Source organism: Oncorhynchus tshawytscha, linkage group LG34 (genome assembly GCF_018296145.1).
Source record: "Oncorhynchus tshawytscha isolate Ot180627B linkage group LG34, Otsh_v2.0, whole genome shotgun sequence".
NCBI lineage: Eukaryota > Metazoa > Chordata > Actinopteri > Salmoniformes > Salmonidae > Oncorhynchus > Oncorhynchus tshawytscha.
Genome location: NC_056462.1, coordinates 1490752 through 1502963, shown reverse-complemented (window position 1 = coordinate 1502963; position 12212 = coordinate 1490752). Strand labels below are relative to the sequence as shown.

At 42.2% G+C, this 12212-nt stretch overlaps 1 protein-coding gene across 1 annotated transcript in view; it reads left to right on the top strand.

Moving 5' to 3' along the window:
* fam193a (family with sequence similarity 193 member A) overlaps window positions 1–7757 on the top strand; it is a 31102-nt gene extending 23345 nt beyond the window's left edge. Inside the window, 5 exon segments of the mRNA XM_042311817.1 lie at window positions 4008–4194; window positions 4560–4811; window positions 5147–6029; window positions 6191–6272; window positions 6752–7757. Coding sequence (XP_042167751.1) covers window positions 4008–4194; window positions 4560–4811; window positions 5147–6029; window positions 6191–6272; window positions 6752–6845 — 1498 coding nt within the window. The 3' untranslated portion in view covers window positions 6846–7757.
* Window positions 7758–12212: the final 4455 nt, after the last annotated feature.

Genomic DNA, 12212 nt, shown 5'->3' with positions numbered 1-12212 from the left:
ATGTAATCGCGCCATGTGTGCAGCGCATAGTCAAAATCACCCCACTCTGATTTTATTTTATACTGGGTGGTTTTCAACAGCTGTACTCTCAAAAAGACTCTTCCTTCTTATCAGCAATATGTTTCATGTGCAACAAGGGGTAGCACCTAGGATCTTAATGCAGTCTACCTCATTCCAGCCTACCGAAATAAACTACAAAGAGAGGGAGTAGTCTATAAATCAGTCAAAACAGTGGAATGACACATCCAGTGCAGTGCTGCAAGACTGCTTTGACAGTACCGATTGGACTGTGTTCTCAGAAAATGCCACACTGGATGAAACTGTCGAGGCTTTGTCTGATTACATACATTTTTGTGAGGATAAAGTGGTCCCTTCTAAATAAGCAAAAAGGGTTACAAAGAGAAGGGTGAAGGACTATTCCAGGATGGAAAGATGAGGGATACTTGGAAGGGTCTAAAACCCCTCTAGACTACCAACTAACCACACTGAGCTCAATGTCCTTTCAAAAGAACATTCTATTGAGTTTGCCGAGAGTTTGAGCTCTTTTTATTCTAGGTTTGGTAGTCTGGACTTTAGTACTGAGGAGGATGCGCTGTTGTGAAATGTTATCTTTAGCACAAAGGGAAGCTGATTTGGTTATAGAGGAAGTAGATGTTGATAGGATGTTACATCTAATATGCCCCAGATAACATCTCCAACTTAAATCCTGTCACAAGGAATTGTCAGGTGTGTTCTGTGAGCTGTTCAAACGCTCACTGAGGGAGCATACAGTACCAGCTCTGTAGAAATCATCCATCATATGCCCAGTACCCAAGAAGATCCGCTCTGCTGTCATCAGCAATTTCAACCTTAGTTTTTTAAATTTGTTTTTATTGAACCTTTTATTTAACTTGGCAAGTCAGTTAAGAACATTCTTATTTAAAATGACGGCCTACCCCGGCGAAACCCGGAAGATGCTGGGCCGATTGCGGGCCGCCCTTTGGGACTCTCAATCACGACCGGATGTGATGCAGCCTGGATTCGAACCAGGGATTGCAGTGACTTAGATGGCTGCGCCACTCAGGAGCCCTTATTGCATTAACGCCTGTCATAATGAAAAGTTTTGAGTGTTTGGTTCTCTCCCACATACAAAATGATGTTTGAGGCATTGTAGACCCCCTTCAATTTGCCTACAAGCAACGGAGTGGAACAAGAACATTGTCCTACTGTACTACACATTGCCAAGTCCAATGCCTAGATGGTGTTCTTGGCCTTTTCCAGTGCTTTTAGCTAGAGGTCGACCGATTTATGATTTTTCAACACCAATACTGATTATTGGAGGACCAAAAAAAGCCGATACCCATTAATCGGCCAATTGTTTTTTTTTAATGTATTTATTTATTTGCAATAATGACAATTACAACAGTACTGAATGAACACTTATTTTAATATCAATTTAGCCTCAATAAATAATGAAACATGTTGAATTTGGTTTAAATAATGCAAAAACAAAGTGTTGGAGAAGAAAGTAAAAGTGCAATATGTGCTATGTAAGAAAGCTAATGTTTCAGTTCCTTGCTCAGAACATGAGAACATATGAAAGCTGGTGGTTCCTTTTAACATGAGTCTTCAATATTCCCAGGTAAGAAGTTTTAGGTTGTAGTTATTATAGGAATTACATAACTATTTCTCTCTATACGATTTGTATTTCATTAACCTTTGACTATTGGATGTTCTTATAGGCACTTTAGTATTGCCAGTGTAACAGTATAGCTTCCGTTCCTCTCCTCGCTCCTACCTGCGCTCGAACCAGGAACACATCGACAACAGCCATCCTCGAAGCAGCATTACCCATGCAGAGCAGGGGGAACAACCACTCCAAGTCTCAGAGGGAGTGATGTTTGAAACGCTATTAGCGTGCACCCCGCTAACTAGCTAGCCATTTCACATCGGTTACACCAGCCTAATCTCAGGAGTTGATAGGCTTGAAGTCATAAACAGCGCAATGCTTGAAGAATTGCGAAGTGCTGCTGGCAAACGCACGAAAGTGCTGTTTGAATGAATGCTTACGAGCCTGCTGCTGCCTACCATCGCTCAGTCAGACTGCTCTATCAAATATCAAATCATAGACTTAATTATAACATAATAACCCACAGAAATACGAGCCTTTGGTCATTAATATGGTCGAATCCGGAAACTATAATTTCAAAAACAAAACATTTATTCTTTCAGTGAAATACGGAACCGTTCCGTATTTTATCTAACAGGTGGCAACCCGAAGTCTAAATATTGCTGTTACATTGCACAACCTTCAATGTTATGTCATTATGTACAATTCTGGAAATTAATTACGGCCTTTGTTAGGAATAAATGCACTTCACACAGTTCGCAATGAGTGGCCCAAACGGCTGCATGTACCCTGACTGCTTGCACGGAACGCAAGAGGTGACACAATTTCCCTAGTTAAAAGAAATTCATGTTAATATTGCCTGCTATCTAAGTATGCAGGTTTAAAAATATATACTTGTGTATTGATTTTAAAGAAAGGCATTGATGTTTATGGTTAGGTACATTGGTGCAACGACAGTGCCTTTTTTCCGCAAATGCGCTTGTTAAATCATCACCCGTTTGTCAAAGTAGGCTGTGATTCGATGAGAAATTAACAGGCACCGCATCGATTATATATTCAATGCAGGACACTCTAGATGAACTAGTAATATCATCGACCTTGTGTAGTTAACTAGTGATTATGTTAAGATTGATTGTTTTTTATAAGATAAGTTTTAATGCTAGCTAGCAACTTACCGTGGCTCCTTGGCTGCCCTCGCGTAACAGGTAGTCAGCCTGCCACACAGGCTCCTCATGGAGTGCAATGTAAGGCAGGTGGTTAGAGCACTGAACTAGTAACCGGAAGGTTGCAAAAACGAATCCCCGAGCTGACAAGGTAAAAATCTGTCATTCTGCCCCTGAACAAGGCAGTTAACCCACCGTTCCTAGGCCGTCATTGAAAATAAGAATGTGTTCTTAACTGACTTGCTGAGTTAAATAAAGGTGTAAAAAAATAAATAAATAGGCAAATCGGTGTCCAAAAATACCGATTACCGATTGTAATGAAAACTTGAAGTCGGCCCAAATTAATCGGCCATTACGATTAATCTGTCAACCTCTACTTTTAGCAGTATACAGCCATATCTAATGGGTCAAACTTTTGACTATAAACCGAAGTCCAAAACTCATTCTGTGGATTTTATATTTTCTGTCAAATAGACCACCATGGGTGGGATTCATTGGTGAGTGCAGGACAGGGCTCAATCAGCTCTCCTGTCCTATTTACGCTATACAGATGACTGTAGGAGCACCTGCCCTGAACATACGGTACATAAAATACTCCGATGACACAGCTAATCTTGGCACATCTGATTCTTGTTTTATTGAGCCCGTCTTAACATTTAGTGTTGTTGCCTGGTTTGACTCCCTCACATAGGCAAGTCAGATTACCCTAGAGAGAGTTGTGCAGGTCAGTGGTAAGATTGTAAGGAAGAAGGTAAAAGGCTCTCTGGCGTTTACAAAGAGCGCACGCGTAAGCGGGGTAAAGAAATAATTTTGGATCTTACACGTCCACTGGACAGCCAATATGCAGTACTGCCATCAGGGAACAGACTCTTTACCTCTTAAAGCCAAGAGCACTACTAACAGTTTTGTATCAGTACTGCTTTTCAGTGAAAAATGTATTTGTGTGACTTACAGTATGTTTATCTTGTTTAGCACTGCTCTTTAATGAAATTGATGTTTGTGCCTTACAACATGCCTTATCTTGCCTTGTAAGCATTTGTATCAGTCATGTGTGAACGTTGTTTATATGTTTACTATACATCTATCTTATCCGACTTGCCACAATTGGTACCAGTTTATTTGTCAGTACAGAAAGTTCCAAATATTTATTGGGTGAACTTCACCTACCGGTATTTCAACTACTACATATTGGCATGACATTGACATTTTGACCTTGGCGTTTTGACTCCTTCTAGTGACCCCGAGTGTGAGGGCCACCGCTGCGAGGGAAACGGGGCGTACGACCACCAGGGCTACGACGGCGAGGAGAGCCAGGACGAGGATAGCTGCTCGGAGCACAGCTCTTCCACCTCCACCTCCACCAATCAGAAGGAAGGGAAGTACTGCGACTGCTGCTACTGCGAGTTCTTCGGCCACGGCGGGGTAAGACATGCACACATGCATATACTCGTACTAATATGAGTATATTACTATGTATCAACTTGTGGAAAAGTGAGCAACAGAAGTCTGGAAAAGTGTTTTATGATGTAGTCTGACATTTTGTGGAATACAGAGTCTACATCTTTACTAGAACGTCCTGTTGGACACTGTCTAGCCAGCAGCTGAACGAGCCTAGTCTGGAGAGATGGCACTTTAAATAGCACTTCTGATTAGGTCCCCAACACATTTTACATTGTATAGCGGAAACTCACCCCAGATAGTATTGGGTGCTCTGATGATATTCAACACACAATTCAACTCAAACCACCAGAATAATCTAAACCCTATTTCCTTGTTTCCTCCCCTAGCCCCCGGCGGCGCCCACCAGCCGCAACTACGCAGAAATGCGCGAGAAGCTGCGCCTGAGGCTGACCAAGCGGAAGGAGGAGCAGCCCAAGAGGGAGGAGCAGCCGGCCGTGGTGGAGCGCGACAGTGGCGCCGATGGCATAGAGGACCACCGGCGGGTGGAGGACCTGCTGCAGTTCATCAACAGCGCCAGTGACAACAAGCCTGCCTCCAGCTCCAAGGCTGCAAAGCGGGCCCGCCACAAACAGAAGAAGGTAGTGGTTTAAAGTGTTTTACAACATTCTGTTTGAAGTGTTACCCCTTGTTGTTTCGACGACAGTGTTGTGATTTAAAATGTCACTTTGAAAGTAATAGTTCACCCCAGCAGACCTCAAAAGTGGTCGATAGTTGCACTGATAATCCAGACATGATATGTTTTAGTATTTGATTTTGGGCTGAACTATAACCCTTCAAGGTGTAATGTTAACATTGGTGCTAAGGACTTCAAATAGGGAGTTGGGTCAAACCGGAGTTGTATTTTTTTGTTACTAAATGAAGCAAAGGACCTACCAAATATGAACTGTGTGTGTGAACTGTGTGTGTGTTTCAGATGGAGGAGAAGGTGCGTCTGGAGGCGGAGGCCCGCGAGCGGGAGGAAGAGCAGGTGCAGCAGCTCCTGGAGGAGGAGCAACGGCGGCGGGAGGAGGAGGAGGCCCTCCAACGGGAACTCCTCCGCCTGCAAGAGCTGCAGCACCTCCGCTCCGTCAAGAAGAAAAAGGAGAAAGCCAAGGAGCTCGCCGCCCCCGTACCTCAGAACAACCCCCAGCCCCTCAAACAGACGGCCCAGAACGTCCTAGAGAACCTCCGCAACGGCAAGAGCCAGCTCCTGCACAGCCTCATGCGCCTCCCTGGCCACAAGGATCCCAGAGTGGAGCACCGACCCCAGCCCCGGCCTCCCCCCTCACAGCACAGTCCAAAGAACAGCAGGGAGAAAGCCCCTACTCCGGCCCCCTTCACCCCAAATGCTCCCAACTCCCCAGCCCCCTTCCTTCTCAACGGCACCTCCGTTGCACCCCAACCGACGGAGGCCAATGGCAAAGCCAAGCCAAAACAGCAGCAGCCAATCAGGCCAACCGCCAGCGGGACAACGATGGTCAAGAAAGCCCCAGAGGCGACCACCACTAACAGTACACAACAACTACCACCAGATGTCAAAGTGACCCGGCCCAGGCTTCCCGCTGAAGACCCGGTCGTCCCTCTGGCACCGGGACCCAGGAAGGAGGAGAGGAACAACGGGAAAAGGCAGCACCATCAGCAGTCTGTGAGCCAGGTGAAAGATGAGAGGAGCCGACCCTTGTTGGAGCCCTCCCCTGCCTCGCAGACGGAGCAGCCCCAGCAGAACGGCAAACCCCTCAGCGCAGAATCCCCCCAGCCCAAGGTCAAGGCCAAGAAGAACAAGAAGAAGAAGGCCGACAAGACAAACAACTCAATAGGTCAGCATGCTAGGTTATGCTGTGCAGTTTTATTTATCCCTGTAGGATGGTTAGTTTCAGGGCTGCAGAAGTGTTTCTGGCACATACAGAGTAAATATTGAGACGGGGACATTTACATTTGTTAAATTGGCATTTTGTGACCGAGTGTTCTCTTATTGCAGATGACGTTTTCTTGCCCAAAGACATTGATCTGGACAGTACTGACATGGACGAGACTGAGAGGGAGGTGGAGTATTTCAAAAGGTACTGGCACTTGACAGTGCATTGACTACATAAAGCTCCTTTTTTATAAAGAAAAAATTGCTTAAAAGATCTGTCCTGGAAGCTTAGTTGCAAAGTGTTTAAATTGAATCTAGCTTGAAGTGAAGTTGGATGCTTTATATGCAGAATCTATTATGTGAATCAATTTGTCATTAAATTATTAAAACAAATTACTTGTTTTCTTAAGCTTATGATTATGGGTGTGAAGAGGACTACGGGTGTACCCCAATTATATCTATTTTCCCCTGAAGTGTGCACTTGTTCACTACTTCCCACAAATTTAAAAGCATTGGTGGAGTCCTTTCAAATCCGTGAAGGGAAGAGAACAAATGCAAACTTTGGGAGGAAGGAAAGATAATTGGTACTTAGCTTGAGCGTACTTCCCTCCTCCAGATGCCCCTAGTGAAAAGCGTTGCATGGAGTGGATCTTTAACTCCCCATTTCTCTCCCTCCCTCCCCAGGTTCTGCCTGGATTCCGCCAGGCAGACCCGACAACGGCTGTCCATCAACTGGTCCAACTTTAGCTTGAAGAAAGCAACGTTCGCCGCCCACTGATGGGGCCTCGCGTAAGACAAAGAAAAAGAGACTGTGGCAGGAAGCAATCGGCACCCCCCACTCAAACTGCTACCACCGATCCCGTAGCCCTGCTGTGCCCAAATGGCGCACACTCACGCTGCCTTCGCCTTGTTCTTTGTTGCTGTGCGGTTCTACCATGAACCCATCCTCCGGTCTGATCCTCAAGCAGAACTCTGAGAGAAAAAAAAAAGACATTAAATGACACACACAAGAATAATCACAAAATGCTACTTTCTACCTGGTTTTGTTTTTATTGCTCGTTTGTGTGTTTTTAGTCTGAGGGGCATTTCTCTTGACTTAAAAAGCCATGTTCTGAAATTCATTTTCTCTCTTTTTTTTGCCTGACTCGTAGTCAAAAGATCCTTACTATGTATGCCTTGTGAAAACAGACACACACATGGAAAAAATTCTAAGAAAAAAAAGATATCTGATAAATTAAAGCCTTTCATTCAGTTACTGTGGCTTACTATCCCCTTGTTACCCACGATTCCTAGCACGGCATCTCATTCAGATAACTGACAAGGGAATGAATGGGCATGGTCTGCCATACTCTCCCCTGCCCCAACAACTCTCACTTGACTGAGAGGAACTTGGCTTAATACTTGACAACGTTCTTTTTTATTTTTTCAATTTCATTTAACACAAACGATAAGTAAGTGTACCAGTTAGTTTTTATTTTGTTTTCTTTCCTATTTTTGACTTGTATCCAGCTTGTATCACAATACTTTCAGAATGAAATTGAAGAAAAGAACAATGCACACTATCAAACTGTTATAGAGTGTATATTGTATTAACACTGAAGCCAAACTGGCTACCTTTTAACATATTGTTAAGTAATATTAAAATCTTATCTTTCTTTTTTGAAAGATGGAATACAGTAGTATGGCAGGATGTGTGTGTCTTGTGTCTGTGCTTATTTCATTGGTGGTGCATCTTTTATGCAGTGGATGGGGGGAGGTGTATTTAGTATAGTTCCATTTAGGAGTATTTTTGTAATTTCAAATTTTCCCCAAATTTATAGAGGTCCATTCTCCCCGTTGTACCTGGATTGTAAATCATATCCATCTGCTCATTATACACTGAAATATATTCTAGAGACTTGTAGGCTTATTGGTTAAGTAAGAAGATGCTGTAGCACTATCATCCCCTCGATACTAAGTGACTTTTAACTGTTCACCATTACCTTCTACCCCAAGGTGAGTAATATTTACTGGTTGTGCTTTCAGGGAATGTTTGGCCTATAAAGACATCACTCATGCTTCTCCATTTGGCGTGTGCAGCCACACTAGATGATGGGACAGTGAGTCACCTGGAGGACCGGGTGCTTTCCGAGTTATCCACCACTGATTGTAGTCAGTCTGTCACATGATCAATTGGTAGTGGAGCTATGACAGTCCTGTGGGACCCCACGTTCTCGTAGCAGTGACTGAAAAGGTAAGGGACTTGACTGTCATGTCAGTCAGTGGTGAAATGTGAGTGCGGGTTATTTGCCATCAGTCCTCCACATAAGTTGCTCTGACTCCTCGATGCTCACAGAACCCTGGGGAAAATGTGATTGATGAAGGTTTTCCATTGGAGGGTATAATGGGTGATGTGTGTTTGTGGAATAATGTGGTAGTCTGGTAGAAATGAAGGTCCTAGATGCCTACATACCACACTAATGTATGAGACTGTTGGCATTGTCTGAGTCTCTTACTATATTTACTCTAAATGTAGTTTTCTGTGGGTACATGCCTTAAAGTATTCACACCCCTGACTTTTTCCACATTTAGTTGTTTCGTCCTGAATTTAAAATGGATTGTTTAGATTTGTTTTTGTCACTGGCCTACACACAATATCCCATAATGACAAAGTGGAATAGTTTTTAGAATTTTATTACAAATGGATAAAAAATTTAAATCTGAAATGTTTTGAGTTAGGTATTCAACCCCTTTTTTATAGAAAGCCTAAAGTACAGGAGTAAAAATGACCTGCATCATGTTATGGGCATTCTTGTAATTGTTAAGGACTGGGGAGTTTTTCAGGATAAAAAAAAGAATGGTGCTAGGCTAAATCCTAGAGGAAAACCTGGTTCAGTCTGCTTTCCACCAGACACTGGGAGATGAATTCACTTTTCAGGAGGACAATAACCTAAAACACAAACCCACATCTACACTGGAGTTGCTTACCAGGAAGACAGTGAATGTTCCTGAGTTAAATCTGCTTGAAAATGTATGGCAAGACTTGAAAATGGTTGGCTAGCAATGATCAACAACCAATTTGACAGAACCTAAAACACAAACCCACATCTACACTGGAGTTGCTTACCAAGAAGACAGTGAATGTTCCTGAGTTAAATCTGCTTGAAAATGGTTGGCTAGCAATGATCAACAACCAATTTGACAGAGCTTGAAGAATTTTGAAAAAAATAATGGGAAAATAATGTACAATCCAGGTGTGCAAAGCTCTTGGAGATGAATCCAGAAAGACTCACAGCTGTAATCGCTGTAATGTATAAGAACATGTTTTCACCTTGTCATTATGGGGTATTGTGTGTAAATGGGTAAGAAAAAACAATTTAATCAATTTTCAATTAAAGCTGTCACACAACAAAATGGGGAATAAGTCAATGGGTATGAATACTTTCTGAAGGCACTATATGTCCAGTTAACATACCTAAAATAAAAGCAGTGCACATTCATAGGGGGCTCAGGAGGATGTGCTCTTTAAATGATAAACCACATGATTTTAAATCCCCAATGGCAACCCCCATTCATTTTCTTTTCCCTTTCAAATGACACCTACAAAAAGGGAACTTTTTGAGGCTCTCTGTCATCTTCTGAACTTCCTTTGTCTTTTGTTACGCATCCTGCCAAGCGCCACAGTGCGCGGGTTGAGCAAGCACCCTCGATGTCACATGACACCAAGCGAGACTAATTCAACATTGCTTGATCATCTGAGCTCATTTCCATATGAATAGATAGACAAACTACTTATTAGGTAGATAAGCTCACTGTTTACTGTATGAGTGACTGCACATTTACACTAAGGGTTCACACAGGAATGAGGTCACAGTGACACAATAACCAGAATGTACTTCCTGTGAGGCAGACTTGTCTGCTACAGTTCAGTTTGGTAGCACCTACTTAAAACCGACAGGTATAAGGCTTTATAACTTGTTATAATATAGTATGAGCCTTTTTGTATGTATTATAAGGATAAAAAATATGTTATGTCAATCTTTGTAGCAAATTTTCAACTGCCTTGAATAACTAATGGACCATACATGTTTATAACAAGTCTTACAATGCATTATGATTGCATTATAATGCATTGTAAGTAAAGTGTTCTCATGACATTATATACTCATCAAATACAGTTATTTTAGCCCATAAACTTAACTCTTAAAACTACCTACCTCTTTAAAGAGTATCTTAAATAAATCCCACAGCACTTGTCTTTCCCTACTTTGATGATAACTACTTTGTTGAGGGAAAATGTACTTGCTACAATTGTCATATGTTGTTGTCTCACCTAGCTATCTTAAGATTAATGCACTAATGTAAAGTCGCTCTGTATAAGAGCGTCTGCTAAATTACTAAAATATAAATGTAAAACAAGTCGGAGTGACTTAAACATTTCACGCTAAAGAGAAATTGAGTAACAATGACATCAACAGTAGGACATTCTCCCTTATTGCTTGCTTCCTCATATTTTTAAGAATCAACTGTTCTTATCACAGATGGGTTTCACAATGAATAGTAACTATTCATATACATTTATCGGATGAAAGAAATGCGGGAAATGTTAATCACGCAGAGAAGTAAAAACAGCATGGATTGAAGAGACAACCCAGCTGAAATGAGTCATTGTTTATTTCTGTAATGAATAGCTGACCAATTGACTTTCTGCCTTACTGACAGTTCTGGCTGCTTTGCGTGATGTGTTGTTGTCTCTACCTTCTTGCCCTGTGTGCTGTTGTCTGTGCCCAATAATGTTTGTACTATGTTTTGTGCTGCTACCATGTTGTGTTGCTACCATGTTGTTGTCATGTTGTGTTGCTACCATGCTGTGTTCTCATGTGTTGCTGCCATGCTATGCTGTTGTCTTTAGGTCTCTCTTTATGTAGTGTTGTCTCTCTTGTCGTGATGTGTGTTTTGTCCTATATTTATATATTTTATTTGAATTTGATTTTTAATCCCAGCCTACCGCAGGAGGCCTTTTGCCTTTTGGTAGGCCGTCATTATCAATAACAATTTGTTCTTAACTGACTTGCCTAGTTAAATAACGGTTAAATAAAAGAAATGCCTGTACAGTGTGTTCGCTATCAGTCATCAACGATGTACAAATGGACATCTGCTTTTGAGTAAGTGAGGATGTGCAAGAAAATACTACCTGAACCAGACAAGGACATTAACATTTGCTCTGGTATTTGGTGAAACATCATTTAAATGACTGTAAATTATGCATTAATACATTGATGAAAGTATTATTTATTTCCTTTTTTTAGGAATCCCTCAGCTCATGAAAATGACCATGTTTGAATCATCATATATGCCACTTAGCAGACGCTTTTATCCCAAAGCAACTTACAGTCATGCATGCATACATGACATATGGGTGGCCCCAGGAATCGAAGCCACAACCCTGGCGGTACAATTGCCATGCTCTATCAACTGAGCCATATTGGACCACAAGTATGGGTACATGTATGACATTACTCTGATTCTACGTTTTCTATATAAAAAACCCGCAAATTATTTTTAAAACCCTATCTGGATCACTATTACTTTGAAGAAATCTGACAGTCCTTGGCTTTGGCCTCTGCTTTGGCCTCTATCCCTAGCCAGTGATGGCTGGGGTTAAAAAATATCATGGTGCCACTGAGTCTTCAGTACACATGGCAGGGCTCTAAGTATGACAGGGGCGAGAGGCAATAGGGTTATAAGAGGGGATCAGAACTTTCAGATGGCGGCCTGTAGCTTGTAATCAGTAGGGGGGGATTTTTTCATTGTGGAGTGCCTGAGGCATTGAAGAAACACACCCACCATCTACTTACATTGGGGGGGAACCCCAGTCTTTCCCACATATTATACTTCACAATGGTGTTTTGTACCAGCAAGTGGAAAACCACTCTAAGCGAATGAACTGGCCTTTCTTATAAAATAAACAAAACAAAGGAAATTGACAAAAATACCAACTACCTCCACCCCCCTATAACTAACAGTGATCGACAGCTACCAAGTATAGAGCTGCCACGCTGGCATACAGTGTGTGTTGGGAATTCCCTTTACGGGAATTTCCCATTATTTTTGGATACACATGAGATTAAAGGCCACATCTATCCATTCTGTAGTCTGTCTAGAT